The 20,386-nt window shown below is 53.6% G+C and overlaps 4 protein-coding genes across 4 annotated transcripts; 2 read left to right on the forward strand and 2 right to left on the reverse strand.

The window, feature by feature from the left end:
• Window positions 1-1,973: 1,973 nt before the first annotated feature.
• GCG54_00004358 (uncharacterized protein) lies at window positions 1,974-3,017 on the reverse strand (the record flags this gene model as incomplete). Its single annotated transcript, XM_045404408.1, has 2 exons — window positions 1,974-2,820; window positions 2,950-3,017. The coding sequence occupies 2 exons, from the start codon at window positions 3,015-3,017 to the stop codon at window positions 1,974-1,976; spliced, it is 915 nt and encodes a 304-aa protein (XP_045265192.1).
• Window positions 3,018-3,439: 422 nt separating this feature from the next.
• GCG54_00004359 (uncharacterized protein) lies at window positions 3,440-4,294 on the forward strand (the record flags this gene model as incomplete). The annotated part of the gene is made up of 1 exon (XM_045404409.1): window positions 3,440-4,294. One exon carries the CDS (start codon window positions 3,440-3,442, stop codon window positions 4,292-4,294), a length of 855 nt encoding a protein of 284 aa, XP_045265193.1.
• A 996-nt stretch (window positions 4,295-5,290) lies between these two features.
• GCG54_00004360 (uncharacterized protein) lies at window positions 5,291-6,067 on the forward strand (the record flags this gene model as incomplete). The annotated part of the gene is made up of 1 exon (XM_045404410.1): window positions 5,291-6,067. One exon carries the CDS (start codon window positions 5,291-5,293, stop codon window positions 6,065-6,067), a length of 777 nt encoding a protein of 258 aa, XP_045265194.1.
• A 9,447-nt stretch (window positions 6,068-15,514) lies between these two features.
• GCG54_00004361 (Grainyhead-like protein 2-like) lies at window positions 15,515-18,314 on the reverse strand (the record flags this gene model as incomplete). The annotated part of the gene is made up of 3 exons (XM_045404411.1): window positions 15,515-17,729; window positions 17,985-18,149; window positions 18,301-18,314. The coding sequence occupies 3 exons, from the start codon at window positions 18,312-18,314 to the stop codon at window positions 15,515-15,517; spliced, it is 2,394 nt and encodes a 797-aa protein (XP_045265195.1).
• Between the last annotated feature and the right edge of the window lie 2,072 nt (window positions 18,315-20,386).

Below are 20,386 nucleotides of genomic sequence, written 5' to 3' on the forward strand. Positions count from 1 at the left end.
AACTCGCATACGGAAGTTATGTTGTAGTAAATCAGGTTTCCTTTTTTTTTTTCATCCCTTTCCGTTGGGTTCTTTTTGCCTACATTCACCGTACGGGTGTCGTGGTTCCATCGACGACGCTGTGATTTGACCACTGTCAAGCTAGAATATAAAAGGAATTCCCTTGTTACACCTTCATGAACCAATCATCTGGCCAGGCATCACCCAAATCCAAACATTGCATAGCTTCAAGCTCGCATCTCATTCAAAGCCAATCCGTCTCGCAGATAAGACCATCCGGAAATCTCAAGCTCGACATGTCGCAGCCACCAGAAAACGACTGCCAAATGGAGACATCAAGAGCTCCACAGAACGATTTACAACCAAACCCTATCCCCCCTTACGAAAGCTTCCTCCTCATAATCGAAGCCATGGTTGACAATGCCTTGGCTGTGACTACCTCGGCACATTGGTTCCTCGACTGCCACACATGGGCGACATCCATGTGTTATATTCATCTGTCTCCGATCCCATAATTCATAAGGCATCTAAACAGACACAAATACCGTTATGCTGTCTTCAGAAGCGCCACCCAAATCAACCGCAACTCCCGCCAGATTGTTGAAAATAGCTTCCCCGGGTTTCCCTTGTGCGGCATTCGGAGAAGGGCCGTACCGACCCTGGGTACGCCTGGGTATGTCCCAGCATCGACGTGTTCTACCTGCCGACTTTGAGAGATCAGTAGTCTCTGGACTGGGTCCCAGTCCAGCCGAGAGACTACATAAATGATGATGACGGCAGACTGTACAGATTTAATGAAATGTTAGCAATGCGAGAGGTCTATCTCAACCCAACGCCTGCTGCTGCCGCTCTCCTTCAGCACGTGAGGATCATCAGAATTGATGGCATTAGAAGGATGCTGCATGATCGTTGCCCAGAGGAGATCCGCTGTATTGAATTCCTTCCTGCGCTTGAGCTCATCCAAGCCTCTTGTGGGGCTTACGGGGACGGGGACGCCAGGTACCGGATAACTCAGAGGACCGCCACCGCCACGGGAAACTGATTCCCATTTATGAATCGATGTACCCATACGCGGCGATGACTGCAGAGCGAGAACCATTCGGACTGGAACACTTGTGGGGAAAGCTACTCAAGCGTGGTGTGAGATTTGAGCTGACCGGGTATACGGATTTTGTTGAAGAGGACATAATAACTCGCAGTGAGCTCGTGCAAATGCCCGAGGGCCTGATGATTCGATTTACCGACCAGGAATGCCGTTGTCACCTGGATCCGGTTGAGACGGAGAGGAAGCAGATGATGGAGGAGATGGGCTTTGGGTCTCAGTGGTACGTTTCGTTGCCCAGGGACATGTCAAGCAACGACTACATCCGCTGCCTTTGAAAGAGGGAGCAATATGACTGATTGAAATATGCAAGACGTTCATAATTTATTCGAGAATCAATTCGGGAAGTTTTGTGAGTTTGTATCTCGTGCTCCGGCTTGGTCGACGCATTCCTCGAAGGCGAATTCAAGTTGAAGTTTCAAATTACCGTCGTCCATATTCCTGAACCACCCCTCAAAATGTATCTTTCGGAGGTGCCTCTTGAATATTTGTTTCAGGATACCGACCAGCTTACGTTGAACTTGTTCCTCAAGGTCATGACTTGCCCCTTCTGCCAGCCTACGTTATGTCTTCCGCATGATTCGGGACTTCAGCGAGGAGAGGAACAGCTTAGCGCAATATCAAGACGTCTTCGTCTTCCTATGGTTCATTCTGTTGATCTGATAACAATTCCTTCTTGCCATTGCATCGCCCTTGTCACACGTCTTGTAGCCTCCTTCCGCCTACCCGCAACCTATAGCCCAGCAACTCCACGCGCATGCCTCCAGATCATTCCAATTTCTCCTCATGGAGCTCGCTTGAACAAAATCAGCTTGGCGAGAAGACACAGAAACGTCGGGGGCATCGAGGGCGTCGGCGTCGATCACTGTGTTCAAGGAAGGCGACGTACATGGACACCATAATGAGTGTCAATCATCTCCAGGACGACACTGGAAACAGTCGGGAATCTGTCAACCATGGTAATCTTGACTCCTTTCTCCCACAGCTTACCGAACGCGTGGTTGAGCTGGGCTGAAGAGAAGTGGGGGAAGTGGGGGAGCGAGGCCACGCCTTGGTCGATGGGCCAGAGATACTCCAGGTCGGCGTTCGCCATGGTGGGGGGCCAAAAGCAGCTGGTGATCATATGGATATTCTTGAGGTTCGGCAGAGCCGCCAGCTCCCACTGGGTCTCGAATCTGTTGATCAGGAAATTGAGGTTTCGGACCTTCAACGTCTGAATGTGCTTCACGATCTCCTTCGACTCGGGCGTGAGGTCGGGGGACCAGAAGGCTCCGAGGGCGCGGTTGAACTGCTCGGCGGCCAGGCGCGGGTGCGTCAGTCTGAACTGCCAGATGTCGGCGTCAGGGCAGATCCAAATGGGAGGCCACATCTCCTCCTTGACGTCGTGGTCGTTGGTGTCGCCCCAGTCGCGCTGGTGGTACATGATAGCACGGGGGAAGGCCTCGTCGACCATTCTGCGAGTCTTCCGGTTGACGTTTCGGATGTCCTTGAAGATCTGGAAGCGTCTCTTCATGTCTGGCTGGGGGCGCTGGCGGTGCTTGTCGGTGACAACGTAGAGCGGAGCAGACGAGGCGTCCGCCTTCGGAGCCGTGATTTGCCAAGTCATGGGCTCCTGGCAAGCTTTGGCATAGGCGATATCGACAAGACCCTCACAGATGAGAAGAGAGACCTCGTAGGGAATCTTGGGGAACTGCTGCTTCTTCTCGCTGGCAGTGATACTATGATTCCGTCAGCACTCCTTCCCGGCTGGGATTTTTGAGGACTTCCCAACGCGAAATTCCGGCGATCAGGAAAGCCACCACTGAAACGACGGCTGAAATAGATACGAGAAACCAGAAATCACGTACCTGTCATTGTCATCGCGGAGGCTCATGGCCGCGAGGGCGCTGCCCGACGAAGGCGAGTTCTCGCTCATGTTGGCGATGCTGGCGATGCTGGCGATGTTGACGAGAGAAGCTTTCGTCGATTTGCTTGGGAGAAAATCTTTTTCCCCTCAGACGGAGAGATTGTGGGATTTGTGGGAGGTCAGGGCCCAACATAGGGTGCTTGTTGGACGAGGCCCTCGATGTTTGACATCAAGCGTGAACAAGGGGAGCGGAGCTGTTGAAAGACGCAGCGATATGGAACCCTTGATATGAAAGGAAAGAGACAGGAAGCTGGTTATAAACGGACCAGGGTCAGCACCCGCCTGCACAGTCTTCTTTGACCTTTGTTGATTCAAGGCAGCGCCTTTGACTGCGGCATTCTCTTTATAAAACACCAACTCTCCTCCCACTCTCTTGAACACGAACAACGCCAGTTGTAGTTCAGCTCTCAGCTTCAACGCCCAGATTCAGTATGGCTGTCGACGTCTCACAGCTAGGGGCAGATATGGCTACCATGCAGCTCAACAGCCTTCCCATCACTCACCTTCCATACGAGATATTTCTCCAAGTCGTTGAGAGTCTTATCGCCGATGCCATATCAGACGCCACAGAACATCCCCTGAGCCTGAGCATCCAAGAGCCCGATACTAGGGATGAGGTCCACGGAAAGCACAAGATCTTACTCGGAAAGCATCAGTTTATTCGTCCAGCCGACATATCTCATCGGCGTGACCTCGTCCGCAATTTCCACCATATTGACCGCAAGACAAGTCGCATGGTTGCGTCTGCCCTTGTTCAGCTTCCAATCACAACATTTGGGTGCGGCGTGAGCTACATATGGATGTGTCCTCGAGTCGATGCATTTCAGATCATTTTCCCCCTATCCTTTCTCCGCTCTCTCCGACAGTCTCCCGCCCTTCACCTCATCGAACATGTTGCTGTGAACCCTGTCGAGGCGTGTTTCACCATGTTCCCTGAAATCGTCGAAATTCTCACGGCATTGCCAGCGCTCAAGTCCGTGACGCTCATGTCGTACTTCGGTGTCGATACAAACGCCCACATTCCAGGAAATCATCAGTGTCAACACGAAAACGTGTCCGTCGTCGACGAGAAATCACTGATGAAGTTGCCATCAGGTTTCGAACTAAGTGGCCCTTTGTGGGCGCCGATATGGGAACGAGAGGTCGCCTTCTACCTCACCGGCTATTACCAAAACTACCTGTTTCGACGCAACGTTCAGCTGTTTCGTCATCAGGATGGCGCTGGCTTTGACTCGAAAATCAGTAGCGACGGAAGTCTGCTGATGAGAAGATTGGATCCTTTTTAATCCTAACATCAAGACCCCATCATTGTGGGCGACTTAACTGCCAGTTTACTCTGACGAAGGAACAGAAGAAATCCGTGGGAAACAGGTTCAAAATGTTCATGGCAGCGGGGAAGACCTTTGACTCCGACTGACGCCTGACGTCCGGTGTCGTTGTCACATCATGTAGACAATGGAAAGGGCGTGATACTGATTCATTGGATTGAGGGGTTAAGGTACCCTGAATGCGAGAAAACCCTTTCGACGATATCGACCTACCACGGTGGACGTTTCTGGCTGTGGACCAGAGAGCCCATGAGGGTTCTCAAATCATTGTGGGATATATAGACCTTCAGCGATCTACTTCTGACGCAGGACCCAGATTTCTGTCAATTCCAGCCAGGTTGCTTCGTATTCAACCTCCAGATGAGTCGTTTTTAATAGCAGGGCACACCAATATCATATCAAGCTGTGAGCCTCTGGAGCGAACTTTTATATATCACTGACCGCCAGAAGCGCTGGAGGTAGAATTCTCAACGGTTGAGTAGTTATACGGATCTCTTAGGGACATCCACGGATGGAAACCGTGCTTTTTGCTGTCCGCGTATCCACCGACCTCAGTGGCGACTTAGGTACTGTGAAATCCGAGTGCAAGGGGAAGTAGTTACGTGTGGATGGGTAACCTTTTCAAGGCACCTGACAATCTACCTTGCTACTCGCTTTCCATCCAATCTTCGATGCTTCCTTTTCTCACATTTAATTCACCCATCGCTAGGTCAGCTGATGCCATCAATTTCACCTTCTACACAGTGAATTGGCAGCCCACGGAACGTACTTCAGACGAACGAAACATATAAAAGAAGCCTTAAATTCTCTAGTTTTCTTTTGCTCTATTTTACTTTCTACACCACCTGCTTTCTCTCAAGGGAGGATAACAAAAAGTCCTTTCTCTTGCCACACCATTTCTTTCGCAATCCATTTGCCTAATACCCCAGCACAACAGCACACAATACAATAAAGATGGCAGCGAGCACCACTACCGCGGCGTCTGCCCCCCTACCCCATTTGCCATATGAACTTGTCCTGCACATTGCTCAGTATGTCATTGGGGATGTGTACGCCGCCATTACTGGGAACGACTGCACACACGGTGGGGTCAGGTGGAAGCTCGGAGTGCGCCAAAGTTGGACCGGATCTTCGTCGGACAACATCATCTACCCCGAGTCCGAAGCGGACTTGCCGAGGAGACGGGGAACGCCATTTGGTCCTCTGCGAATGATTTCGCAGGTTGACGTTACCCTGAGGAGGGAGGTGTTGAAGCACTTTGCCCCATTCCCAGGGGCTGCCTCACGCTCGTTCGGCTCGTTCGAGGATCTGGGTTTGACATGGATTGCCACAGGAGACACCTTTCTGTTCGGAAGGGATCTGACTTTCTGGTGGTCTGTACTCGGCGCACTGGTCGATATGCCTGCATTCGAAACGCAGATATTTGAGACTATTCAGGAGGTCCATCTCGATAGCCTGAAGTCGATCAAGGTCCTAAAAGGGGCAATCGGAGACGAAGACGTCAAAAGATTCTTGCAGCTCTTTCCCAACCTACGGAGAGTTCTCATTGGAATCCCAAAGAGGAGGGATCTCATCTCCGCTGAGTACATCGACGATGATCTGTCTCCCCTTACCAGGGACTCATTTGCCGACCCGACCAAGATTCCCCCATTCTTCGATATCATCTGGACAGCTGGCGTGAAGACCAACACCTTTTATTCGAGCGACGCCACCATCTTCGACACGGTCTAAGAACATGACAACAACATCAAGAAACGGACAGCAGTTAGCGCTAGCACGCATTCAAGCCTGGGATTACAATGCAATCAGGTAATTCTTCGTTTCCACACAGATTCGGAGTTCCGCTAACTTCAAACGCCAGGTAGATAATGACTATGACGATGATAATGACGATAATGACAATGATTTGGGAGTTCTCAGCGCAGATACGAAGGGACAGAATTCACGAAGCAGCGTGCAACGCGCAGACGGCAAGGACTGTGCGACAAGACAACAAAGAGGTCTTGCGGGGAAGATAAAGCGCTTTCGGTAATAAGGCTTTGTGAGCTACACTTGGCGTTTGGGCATAATTCAGAACTGCTTAATAAATACGGCCAGTTTAATATATACGGCCAGTCGCCTGGCAGGCCACCTTGATACACAACACCCTGTTGGCTCTGCATACCTAGCGTGAAGATCATTAGAAACGGTAGCTGATCCACAGAGGTTTTCCAAGCCCAACAAGACATGCAAATTCTCGATATACGTTCAATCGGCCCCAGATGAGGTGTTGTTCATGACTTAGAATCGCAACACCCCGCAGGAGCTGGCTTTGGAAGGAAACTTAAGCATTTCTTAACTATAGACTCGCCTTTTCCTCGTCTTTTCTTCTTGGCTGTGTTCCAAAAGCTGACTGTGGCCGAGGTTTGCTCTTGCGCCAAGAGATCTGGAAAAGAACTGATGCCATGGAGGACATCAGTCCAAGTCTGGGGGCTCATGTGACACTAAAAGAAGGGCGAGATCAAACTAGGCGTCCAAAACAAGGAAATAAAAATGTCAAATATTCCGTTTATCCCAACACCTACGAAACTAGGTGTTACATGACCAGAAACAGGGAGGCTCGCCAAATGTTGTGAGGCTTGGTGGAGTATCCCGTAACCTGAAGCTGGCAGGTTGCGTCTCGATATCCCGTCGCACCATCATATATAACAAGACTCGCATCTACACACATTGAGCAACCACGTCAAGACCAGGTCAGCTCGTTATGCAGGCAATAGCCGCGTATATCCGTGTCCACGACCAGCTCTCGCACGTCTGTCAGCCTTCGGGCAGGCAGCTTTTTGATCCTAACAGGCATCTCTTTCTCTCCAACCAATCACGGCGAGTCGCGTCGCAGGCGCACTTGAACTCGCAGTGGGAAAACTTCACCCGAAGACCTTTCTGTGTGGAAAACACCTCGACATCATTCCTGTCAATATAGCGCTTGAGAATGACGCGAGCGCCCCCGTCTAGCGCCTTCTCGATACTCTGCCTGCCGGGGGAACCCGCCTGCAAGATTGGGATGAGGTTTCCGTTGACGGGGAGGAGATTGCCGTGGGAGCAGAGCTTGTGCTTATCATACAATGGATTTGGCCAGTCTCGACATTCGCTCTCAATCAGGAAGAGCCTGACATTGGAAAAGTCCGAGAAAATGCGCGCGAATTTGTCAGGCGGCGAGATGTATGGGATACTCAGCGTCTCGACGTAGGGCAGCAATGACGTCCTACACCACAGATCAGACGTCTACGGAACTCGGCCTGCTATATAGTAAAAGAATTCATAGTGGATTGAAAATTCGTCGATTCTGGGCAGCGTCAGTATGTGGCAAGACATCTCCTTCCTGAGCTTCTGATGCACTGCCCAGACTTGAAAGCGACGGCCAAAGTTTCGATTGGCGTACGCGTGTGCGTCCTTGCTGATCAGCGCAATCCTCGTGAAGCACGCGAGTCGGTGTCTCTGCTGTTGCACGAAGTCTGGTAGGTATGCGGAAGCTGAACGCCAGCCTGAAAAGTACGGAAACTCAGCTGTGAGGATCCAGAGAGCTTCCGCCATCGAAGCCTCGAAGACCGCAATCAATTCGTCAAGTATGGCGAGAAAATCTCGGGCGGCACTCGTCGGGGTTAGGAGACTTCATCGATGCTTGAATGCGTCGTCAAGACGGCTTGGGAGGCGCTAGAAGGCGCGGCCATGGCGAGAATTCCTCAGAAGCGTGTGATGCGTTGTGATGTGTTTTTGCAACCAGCAAAGGGCACGTCCGGTAGACATTGAGAGCTTCTGAAATACACGGCCAGGCCAAAGCCACTCGCGTCGGTCTTCACCTTTGCAACCTCATCGCTTCTGTCATCAAGGTCCACTTGAACCTTAAGCTGAGCTGACCTGGCCGCGTCCAATAGGTTCCCCGATCCCGACACGACGCCCCCAAGCATTATCAAAACGTCTATCCCAGTCCGAAAAGCGAGCAGAACTGCCAACTCAGCTGCATGAACAAGGGGCACCGCGGCGTGGACTTTGCAGAGCTCGCGTCGTCGACCCTGGCAGACTTCTCTCAAGAGACCAGGCATAGGACTTGCTACGCATGCTGGAGCAAAGGTGACGGTAATGCCAACAGGACAAACTACACAAACGGAACGTACTTCTTGTTGAGCAAGAGTCGATGGACCAGATTCCAAGGACTCGCATCACACGCCCAACCTGTAGACAGCTGCCCCCTTGACCGAAAAGAAATAGACCACCTACCATTCCACAGGCACAGACCAGAGCCGCCGTGATAAGTCTCAGTTGGCCAACTATCATGCGTGCCCATGTCAATGATCGCGTCCACTTGAAAGCGACCTCTCGAACCTGGCGCTCGTCGTAACAGCTGCTTCAGAGATCCGTCCTGACACTCGTCTTGTGTTCCGAACCCTTCGAAGCAACCATTCATCAGAAGCCAGTCCCTTGCTATCGTCCATGCGTCGGCAGCAGCACAGCATCCAGTACCATCCTCTTCCACCATCACAGATGATATAACTCCATGCTCATGTTGTGTTCTGCAATCGAATCGCGCGGTCGGCGATCGCTCCAACGCTCTAAGCCATCCACCAACTCCCATCCATCAAGCACCTTCGTCCACGCAACCATCTCAATGCTCTTCGCCCGTATAGAGCCATCACTAGTCGCTCGCGTCGTGTATCGTAATCGTCGTGATGCGTAACCTGTCTCCTCGTCGAATCGATCGCGTCGTGACCCCCTGTTCCACCTCGTGCATCATCCCTCCACCACTTCCATCTCCGTCAAAAGCCCTCCTCTTCCAATCATTTGTGTCGCCTCGTCGTCGTAAGAACCATGTCGAAGTTCGAAGCCATCGTCCTCCTCTCTCCTCCCATCCATCCGAAATTCCAACCGCAGCACAAGGCGTCCGTCAAAAGTCGTCGAAAACCGAATCACACGAAGCGATTGTAGGAGGAAAAGAATGGCAGTCGGGAAGAAATACCTTGGATTAAAACTATCTGTCAAAGAGTCCCGTGGCAAACATGTTTCCCCGGTTTCCCTACTCTCAAACGGCCTCAGACAGAAAGCAGTAGTGACGTACAGCCGATCACCGCCGATCACCATCGCCTCCTCTCACCTGAAAAGTAACCCCAACCCATCCCTCCGCCTTCGTATAGCCCATCAAAACCAAAAAGCGACAAAAAGAGGTAAATGAGATTGGAACGAAATGAAACTTTTGGAAACAAAAAGGGCCGAATGCACGCAGTGTGTGCACCATGAAAGTTCGCGCGATGAGGGAAAAAAACCATCGGAGAGCTGCAGAACTTTCTACAGCGACGGAGACGCAGGAAATCCCATGGAAAACCGACAGAAGTCCCGTTAAAAACCACAAAAAAACATTTCCCCGCTTCACCTTCATCGCAAATCTTTGCCGTCATCGAAAGGGCAGCCACAACAGATGGGAAAATCCCTACCCTTTCGCCCCAACCTTTTGAAACGCTCAACCGCTCCAAACCGCTCGACATCTGTCACTTCCCCAGTAGATCATGGGCCCATGGTGAACCTCGGGCCGTCGATCTTCGCCACAAAAAACGTGCGCACGCGGTTTTCCCAACGGCATACGGCAGGCAAAGCGGCCAGGCAGAGGGGGAAAGCAAAATTGCCCATCTCAGCCCTAAACAGACTGACACTGCACCGCACCTATGCCTGAAATGGCTCACGAGTGCCGATCCTGGCCCTGAAATGGCCACATCACAGTCGTAGCCACGGTGAAGGCGGTCGCAGATCATGAAAATCGGGCCTGTCAGCAGTGCTGGTTGGCCAGAATGCCTCAAATTCGCACCGCAAACCATGGGAATATGCTGCTTCTCCTGCAGATCGTGAGTTCTTCGCGGCATCTTGCCCCTTCGCTTCCTCTTCCACGAGCTAGTAAAAACGCTCCCGTTGCTGCTATGCAGCGATCTCAGAATTCTCACCCGTTCGGTGGAGGTGTCTCAACGCCCTGAAGGGCTTCTGAGAGGCTCGTGGCTGCGGGTGGTTGCCATGTTCGGACCTCCCGCAGGCGGAAACCTCAGAATGTCGGCAAGATCGCCATCTTGGCTGCTCGATTTGCAAGGGGAATCCCCTCAACTCGCAGGAGATAGGCTGGACGACAGCAATGGGGTAGGGAACACCACAAACCTGTGCGGCCCTAACCCCTCCTCGCCTCGCGGCGCTCTCTCACTCGACCCCCACGTCCCGGGAGGGCAGGAGAAACAGTAGACACCGCCACTACCCCTTCTCGCGATGTCCCCTCACAGAGACTTCTCCGTCAGGGTGTGGCAAGCGCCATGAGACTACCGCATCAGGAAAGCGACAGGCCGTCTTCGCGATCGCCATTGGCTCACCGTCAACGTTCCAGCGGGAGCTGCTCCCGCTACTGAGCAGAGAAACCTAGATTCAACTGTGGCTGGAGTGGTGGAGTAGGCGTGTGAGTTGAAGAAGGGCGGGAACTCTCATCGCCCTGGTGAGCAAATCGAAAGAGATCTTGGGAAGAAATAGAAATGAGAGAGACCTCTTCGTAAGTGAAGGATAGATGTGTCGAGGGCATGAATGCAGTTCGTTGGCCAAATCACCGTGAGGTGATCATGGTTCGGGGCCTCGTCGCCTCTTTATCGTCTTCGCCTTGATGAGAGGGCCCGCTCGGTAGCTCGGTCGAGGCGTCTCTCCTCTGATGGGACCCCTCCACCTTGCTTCCCGCCGCCTCGTGGTACCCCTATCCTCGGCGATCCCAGGAGTCTGGATGCGTGGAGGGGGCTCGCCCAATAAGCGCGACTGTTGCTCGGCCTGATAGAAAGTGACTTCTCACTAACGGGACACCAAAACCACCACTCACCCCTGGGTAGCAGATGTCGCTGCACGAACTGCACCACGCACAGCTGCCAACTGTTTCCTCCCTCATTCCTTCGCTGTGGCGAGTGCATGAGGCTGGAGCCAGTCAGACCTCGTACATCTCCCACACCTCTCTCGCACCCCTAGCGGACAGCGCAAACAGTCTGCTTCATGTCTGCTCAGCCACAGAAGCCACGCAACTGTCCGCTCGCTTCGGTTGGACGAAGAAGATGTGGCTCGCACTTAATGCCACATCCAGCAGGTGATCGACGTTTGTGTGGCGTCGAACAGAAGCCGAAATTTTGACTCAACCGCCCGCCAAACTCAATCGATGTAGGCGAAAGGGGCTGACCCTTGGCCAGCTGAGTTGTTGGCATCCAGACGCATCTGACTGGCCCTTTCCCCTGAATGTTGATGCGTGTTTGAGGTTTAGTGTGCAGTGATCAACCCAAATGTCGCTCGGATGGACGCGCTGTGGCACCGAGTGTGGCTAGTAGCCGCGCAATCATGGCATATCTTGTCTCAAGACAGAGGAAGAAATACCATCGACCCTCCAATTTTATGCATAACGCACTGCTGTTTGCGCTTCAGACATGAAGAAACAGCCGCGGTATTTCTCCGAGGTCCCTTGGGCTGCTTTCTCAGCCCTGACACCATCGCGTGACCCCGAGGTTCTGGACGATCGACACTTGAGTATCCATATCGGGCAGACGTCCAGCCCACTGGCGAAGACAAGCGGCCTTGGAGGGACCCGCCTGTCTTCGAGCCCTCGTATCTCGCACCATTCAGAGCCTTCTGCCACACAAGTTCGGCATGTCACTGTGGCGAGTGCTCTCCTCCACACCGTCCCTCCCTCATTAGGCTCCTCTTCCTCTGAAGGTACCGGTACTTGCCCAGCAGGCCCTACGGCTTCCAGTCCACTGTCGTACCTTGGGAGCACTCCTGCCGCTGCATGATGCATGGCCGCGAGATTTGTGCATGTATTGCTGTGTTCAGGAACAGGGTCTGGTTGATCATCCTGCAAGATGACGATAAGGACACCCGATGATTGCTCGCTGATGACTTCCTTTTTTCGCTCATCGTGACTTCTTGGGAGATTCGTTGCTGCGCTTTAGCAAAATTGGACAGACGACAGACAGAAAAATAGGTAGTATGTCCAGGTATCATCTCCAAACGCCCGGTTCGTCTCGAAGAAACGTAGAGTTGCATCTGACGGGGCTAGGGTAGGCGGGAAAGTCCTCGCCGAGGGGGGTTAATCCCCACATGGCACTGGGCCCCGGTTTCTGCATACGGGTCAGTCGATGCAAATGGACCCCAATTTCCCCGCACCGGCCCCTCTCCGCGAAGGCGTCGAAACAAAACACCAGTCTGTTTGCACCGCTTGATACAACTGCCTTCGCTGTTGTAAACGCTCGGATGTAGGGTTTGACGTGTCGTCTGCAAACAGGCGCCTCGGCATCCCGAGTCATCAGGCTGAATTGCTCGTGAACAAGAATCTGTGAGGTCGCCGGAACAAAACGTCCTGCTCCCAACAGAATTCGAACGGGCGAGAGATTGACCTCGTCTTAACTCCCTCAATCTGATATCGTCTGACAGGGCAGGTTTCGTGCGGCTCAACGCAGTCCGGGCCCGCGAGGTTTCTGCCGATATTGCGCATGAAAAGGATTTTTTTGCCGTCTCTTGAAATCGCATAAGCCAGCTAGACGACATTCGACATTAGTGAGTCGCATGGTTTGGCTGGAAACATGATTGTGCGAATAGTTGGTTGGCCAAACGTCTGACATTCGTCGTGAACAAACAGTAGGTGACTTTGCGGGACAGGAAGTGTTCCTTGCCGTATACGGCGCGGGCCTTGATACACACACTCCTCAAAAGACGGGACGGTCTACGCTCGACGCGAAGGCGTCATATTGTCCAAGTAGTGACTTTTCCTCGCTGAACATAGAAAGTATCCCCTCAACAACGTTCAATCAGGCCATTTTGGATCTGGGCCTGGCATCAAGCTCGGTTAGAATTGAGGGACGTGGCCCACGTCGATGAACTGCCACGGCCGCCACATGTGGCTTACCGATGTGATAGGGTGTATGCAGGGCCAACGCGGTAATCTCATGCTAGAACGACTGCGTGGCTTGTACTGAAAGTCTCTGAGAAACAACCCAAGTACTGGCGCAACGGCTGAGAAACAGAGTTATGAGCCAACGAAGTGACAGCGTCCACAAGTTCTAGACCGTCGAAACGCGCAAGCACTCGCCACAGCGTCTGTGGCTCGTCCAACTTTGTCGGGTAGCACCACTGTCGATCGGTGTGGCTTGACGCATTGCATCAGCATCAGTAGATCATTTTCAGACGGTGATGAGGGGTTGGGCGGCCTCGCTGGGTACAATGTACTGCGCCGATCGTACGGAAGAGGCGGAAGCCGGCCGAATGTGGTGACTAGGTACCCGAGTATTTCGGAGAAAGTCTGGAGTCGGATGTGGACGCCGCGAGGTCTCCGCAATTCGTCAGTCGGTGGCCGCGGAGCAGTCGGGACGAAGAACCAGATGCCACAGCGCTGCCACACCAAATCCCAATGAATGCTCGTTGTAGCACACCATTGCAAGGACCTTTGCTGTGACCCGAAGTGCGCAATCCTCCCAAACACCAGAAAGGAGGATGCCGTTGTCGTTGGTCTGTCGTCACGGCAATTTGTCAGTGCAAGCTGCAGTTGTTGAGCCCGTCGCATGCTGAATTAAACTTCCCGTATGGCCCCTACAGTAAGGACCACGGAGGATTAAGCTTCGTTTTACCGGCTCCGTTTGAAATTGTCCTCACTGCTCCGGTTGGCTGTGGTCACACCCTCCATCCGTCTGCCCGGCGGTCATGGCTTTTGTGAATTGCCATGTTGTGTTCACGAGCTCGCAGATAATGCTCAGTCCCATAGACCGAGGGAAAGTCGTCAATTGCTGCAGCAGCCTCCCGGGAAACCTTGTGAACCTCGGGCATGTAAGAGGGTGCGAATACGCCCAAGAGGTCTTGCCGGGCCGGCGCGGCGTCAAGGCGCCAGGACGTTTTTCACTAGGCGCGCCGTAATGCAACCGATCGGACGGACACGTCGTGTGGCTAGTGGGTGACTGCCGCCATACATCGACGATGTCGAGGCTGTTTTCAAGGATGCTCCCGGTAATGCTGGCAGAAGGTTTGGGTCCGTTCCTTTCGCACGAGGCAGTTGTATCCCTTCATCATCCCTCTGGTTCGATTATGATGGAATACGATGGTACCGCGATGGCGGAGGAGCAGACCGTCGAAGACGCTAGCGGCTGCGCGTGTTGACAGAGGTTTCAACGCTGACCCAAGTGGCTCCCGCCGTCGAAATGAGCCTTATCCACGCGAGATTAGCCACGGCACATCCGTCTCCCAATCATCGTGCCCGATGCGACAAACGTCGCCTGTGCTGTCCTAGTCAGTAATAACCGTCGCGCATAAACGTCGCGGAACCGATATGAACCCTACAGTTAGTGCATCTGTCAATCGGCTCTCTTTCCCATTTTGTAAATCCCATCGTCGTGGCGCCCGATGCCGCCCGCGCGGTTGAGAATAATGATATCAAAGTCAATGCCGTGAATTTTCTGTTCTCTAGATTGACTAGAGAATCAGTGGGTATGTTGCTAAGGTACAAGCTGCAGCGCAGGGGAGCTCGTGCTCTATGAATGTGTGCCCTCCAATGCTTGCATTACTTCGTCAACCAGCTTCGGACTTGTGTACGCAACGACACGCCAAAGTACATGTTTCTGCGTTGAACAAAAGAAAGACAGTGGGTTAGGCATCAAATAGTATGGTAAAAGTTGATGCGAGAATAAGAGAGAAAAACAGCTGAAAGCCGCAGCCTGGGCTGTCGACAACTCGGACTGTACAGCGGAGCCGAGTAGACCGAACCGTTTTCGTGGTCTCGCTCACCGTGTCCGAGTCTCGTCCTTCCAAAAACCCTCTCGAATGTGCCGACGGCCCTTCGAAGGGCGGGATATCTTTGTGTGTTTTGCTGCCATGCCTGTAATGACCCAGATCTAAATACCCAAATCATAAATCCGCCTGCGTATTTGGTGGTCGGAAGCGTTGAAAAGTAGAAGCGGCCCATCCAGGGACTTGGTATCTCAAAATCAACAACGCCAACTGAGCGATATCCCAACCATGCGTGTGCGATTCCCTTTGTGCGCTCGTATCGCCCGTGTCCAGTGGCATGCATGCCTGGCGACAAGCAGCCGGAAACAAGCACAAATCCCCATCTAAGAGTCCGAGTCCGATCGATTTTGTTGCTGAAGAGAAGATGGATCCGATTATGTAACATTAGAAGTTGAGGCGCAATTCAAAGCCTCCTTGCGAAGAGGGCTGGTCCATGGTGTCTCCCTCGCTCGGGTCGACAACCATGTCCCACTCTCGCTTTGGTTGGACTTCATCCGCAAGCTCCTTGATCTCGAGCCTCATGTCCTGGCCTTCTCTCAGTTCGGCAATGACATCGTCATCCATTTCGACTTCGAGGCCACGATCCAGGACATGAACGGTGCGGAGGATCTTCGATGGGTCAATGTTCCACTTTGCGGCGACGCGATAGTTGAAATCTTTCAAATTGCGCTGGGCCAAGTAGATCGCCCTGTAGTAGTCTCGCTTCTCCGGCTCAGAAGGGCTAGGTCGAATGACGTAAAAGCAGGCGACGGGTTTCGCAACACGCTCGGGAGGGGGTCGGTAAGATGGGTCGACTCCGAGGGCCTCGATCCACCCACTCAAGTTGCCGGCATCATCCGTCTTGCTGACCTTTGTAGGCTGGTCTGAGCCCTGTCGCGATGCAGGCTCACCAGATCCTTCGCCGTCAAAACCTGACCATTGTCGGTTGGGCACTGCCGACGCTTGTGATGCCAGAGATAAAGAGCTAGGTGAGGGCGACACCAGAGAAGAGCCTGCAACAGAGCTGCGTCCGCTGCGTGCTTGCCACGCGGGCCCTTCACGAGATTCCACCTTTGTGACTTCGCCGCCCTGCTCCCCGGGCAGAGACACAGGATGGGCATCGGGGTCGTCGAGATCTTCCCCACGGAGATACAATACGCTGACGGGTCTGGTGCTCGTAAACATGTCCTGCAGTGTCTGGAGCTTGTAGTGTAAGTCTTCTTCTAGCGGAGGGCGGGTACCGCCCGCCGAACTGGTTGAAGACATCGACCACGTCCGCTTATGCTTCTGCACCTTGCCTGGTCGCTGGTCTGATCCTTTGACCTGCGATGCCGACGACCTCTTGCGCTTGCCAAAGTCCTTCATGCCGCTCTCCGCCTGAGCGATTTGCTGCTTGAGCTTATCAATCGTCTTCTTGACGTGCGCAACGTCGTTGGAAAGCTTTCGTTCGGCACCATGGTCGCGGAATAACTTTACCTTGCAGAAGCAGATCTCAGGGTTGGCGTCTGCCGCTGGCTGGGTAGGATCCGAAGGAAAAGTCTGGGTTTTGGCGCAAAGTCGAACCGGGATACCCTTCACGCCCTTCGAGTGACTGAAGTCGGTCGACAAGAAGTTGAATCTGACGGCAATGTTGCATTCGGGGCCACCGTTGATACCGGGAGTCCAAACCACGGAAAACCCATCGAATGAAGCAGACTCCAGCTCAATGCGAGTCCTCTTGTCGTCGCCCTCGGTGGGTTGTCCAGCCTCGACATATTCCACAGCTTGCAGCTTCCCGCCTCTCTGGTGGGCCTCGTTCGTGCCTCTTCCCTCCTTCCACAAGGCCCAGCATACCCCGGGCTTCTGTCTCTGCTGCTCATCTTCGAAAGAAATGCGAACAAATGTGCGAAACTTGGTGCCCGGAGCGACGGGGATAGTCGCATTGGTGTCCACGATAGAGAGTGAGTAGGCCTGGCCTTTGTTGAGATAAGTTACCGGGATCTCATCTGCGTGCTTGATCATGGCGGTTGGCGCATTTAGAGTCGCGTGAAATCGAAACTTCTCGGCAGATGGCGGGAGCGAGGCAGCCATGGGCATGCCGCTGAACTGCCGTGCTTGTTGGAAACCAACCATGGGCGAGTTATGAAACGCGCTGTCTATTGAGGTCATCCTCTCTTCGGACGGATCAGAATTCATGGGCGATCCATCCTGTTCCATCGTCTCGTAGCCGGTATCCTGGTGCACAAAGGTCGACGGTGCGAAGGATTGCTGAGGCGCAGGAGGCTGGATGAAGGGATGGAACTGTTGCTGGAAGTGCTGAGGATGCATCCCTTGGAAACCAGCGAGGTCCATCATGGCAGGTCCGGAGTTCATCGCGCCCTCCGACGTGGGCATCGACAGCGGGGTCCCGAGACCCATACCGAGACCCAGCGTGGGCGTGTGCAAATCACCGGCTTGAGGGTGGTAGATGGTGTTGGTGCCGCCCGGGGTGGGAGTGTAATAGCCAGGCGGCGCATTGGCAAAGTTGGTGAAGGAGAACGAGTTGGGATCAAGCAGTGATGGAGTGAACCTCCACGGCTCATTCGTCGCTCTCGGCGTCGGATCTTGGTCCCTGAAAGCTTCATGACTGAGACTATGGCTTCTGCGACAAGTTAAACGTTAGCAAGTACGTCATTTACACACCAAGAAGCGCAGTCTTCCCGGTGCGTTGATGCTTGAATTGAATTTGGAAAGTGACCGTCGATTGACAACCGGCCAAGTACCCCGCGTTTCCGCCTACTGGACTGATCCCGGGGGATGCGGCCGGCAGGCTGAACAGCAACGGCAACGGCAAGCCTCGAGGCGACAAAACACACACAAGGTTCGGTGGAAAACTGGTTCGGATGCGGGTACTGACCTTTCTTGGAACCCAGGGAGTGGGACGCCTGGGATAGGAGCAACGGCGGCGTTGTCGACGGCAGCCTGCGGAACACCAGCCGGTGCGGCGGTTGTGGCAGCTACCTCAGGGAACTGCTTTCTGAAAGTGGCCAGCAGTTCATCGCCAGGCTTCTGGGCGCTTGTTCTGTACAGAGGGCACACGAGTCAGCTAAAGGCCGGGACAGGCGCAAAAAGGTTTCGAGATGGCGCAACAACACGCAGCGTGTGTGCGGGGAGCCGGGTTGTACAGCTATTTTGGTCGGTGGATGAGGGGGACGAGGCATGGCAGAGCTTACCTTTGGCGAAACATCTGGAGAGCAGATATGTGCTGTCAAGCGACAGCAATTCCGTGGTGGTATTCAGCGCGGGTATCGTCCCGAATCTTTCCAATCTCTTCCTGGCGAGCGATCGATTGATACGGATCCTCGCCCTCGTGTAGCTTTTCCCTTAGCTTGCTTGCTTGCGACGCCTCTTTTAGTTTTTAGATTCAGCTGAGCCGGGGTTGGTTGGGCGAGTATGGCTGCTTTTTTTCCTGGTCTTAACGAGCGTTGGTCAGGTGGGGGAAAGCCGGGCTGTGGCGCTTCATAGAGCGGTGGATGAGAAAACGAGCGAATGGGTCGGCGAAAGTGTCGCACGCGGTGAGAGGAGAACTCCAACGGAAGTCGGGGTTTCAAATGATGATGGGCAAGCGACAGAAGCCGCTAGCAAATCGAAAAGTTGCTGGTCGAAAGAAAAAGGGCCGCTCCGGTATGACGTCCGTGGGGAGAAAGCGGTATATTAGAGGGAGTTGTGGGTACCTGACATGTACGTATGTGAGGCAGTGTGGACAGACCGACAAGGGTTGAAGCGGAGAAAACGATGGCCTAGATGCGCCGTCGACTTCTGCTCTCGATATTGGCCTGTTGGGTCGGAACGTCGGCGAGACTTTTGCTGTTTTGGTGCGTCGAGTCCCTGGGGTCGAGAGCTTTTTGGTCAGGAGACGTAGGTGTGAGGGCGAAGTCGGCGATGGACGGGACTCATATGCGCACGAGACGTGACGGCAGGTTGGGAGTCAAGCGGTTCGCCGTTGGTCGTGGGATCTTAGTTCTTGGATGTAGTTGCCCGGTGGACTGCTGCGCGATGTGAGTTGTGAGCATTCGAGGACAGCGCGTGTAGACGGGCTTGAGAAGCTTCTCAAGTGATGCGACGAGGAGCTGTGCGCGGAACGGAAGGATGAGCTTGTGAGCAAGCGCAGGGCCGAACAGGATGTGGTGAGGTGAGGTCGGTGCAGACAGACGGGTGATTCCAGGCAAGACTTGCAGAGAGAGCCAAAGGGAGCGGGATGGAGGAGTGAATGGGATGAGCGGTATCTAATGTATGTATGCGGTGGTGTAGGCACGCATGTCGAGGAAGGTCAGGTAAGGACCGTAAGGTAAGGTAAGGCAAGGCAAGGTAGGTATGGATGGTGTGTGCGCGCGGGTTGGAGGAGCGGTGCCCTTGGGCTGGGTATCTGGGTCCGCGGTCTGGGTCCTCCTTGGAGAGAGGAGAAAGGTACGGGTATGGGGCCTTGGGCTATGGGTATGGGTACTGGTATGGGTATGGGTATCGGTATGGATACAGCGGACAGCGGACAGGACAGCGGTCATGGGCGAGCAGCAGAAGGGTGTGGGAGGTTGAGGGCAGGGCGTGGGATATGAAAATGGGGGAGCGATGGGTATGGGTATGGATACAGACAAAAAGAGAGGTACGACGGGACGGATGGAGAGAGAGATATGGGGCCAGGGTGAGTCTGCGCAATGGAACAGCGTGAAGAGATGGGATATGAAGGAGACAGACGACGGATGCCGTGGCCGTCGGGTAGAGGTACCTGGCCGCGTGCCTGGGTGGTGGTGGGAAGACAAGTAGATGCGGTACGTACCCTTTTGTGTGTGTGTGTGTGTGCGTGTGTTATTATTTTTTTTGTGTCCTGGACTGATGAGGTGTCTGCGAGGTGCGGGTGGCAGGCAGCCTGTCTTCAAAGTGATAGAAGGAGCTACCTAAGGTAGCAGCTGTGCGGCGTAGCTGGGCCGAGAGACACGTTGGAGGAGACTTGGCCGGTGTGGTGGGCGGAATGGCGGACGAATTTGGATTCTTGTTAGGTTGATTGGAGTTGGAGAGGACGGCCGGTAAGGGAGGGGGGATATGTCGAGAAATACTCCAAATCCAAAGAGGGGGGAAAAGATATCAGACAGTGGGAGGGAAAATGGAGGCAGGTGAGGGCGGCCAGAGCGAGGTAAAGTAGGTGAGCGAGCGGCGAGTTGACTCGAGTCGAGGATGAGGGTCGAGTAAGGTGTGAAGTAGGTAAGTAAGTAGTACCCGAAAGCAGGACAGAGTATGTAAGGCAGGTAAGGTATGGTAGACGAT

Source organism: Colletotrichum gloeosporioides (assembly GCF_011800055.1).
Source record: "Colletotrichum gloeosporioides strain Lc1 chromosome Unknown consensus_37, whole genome shotgun sequence".
Lineage (NCBI taxonomy): Eukaryota > Fungi > Ascomycota > Sordariomycetes > Glomerellales > Glomerellaceae > Colletotrichum > Colletotrichum gloeosporioides.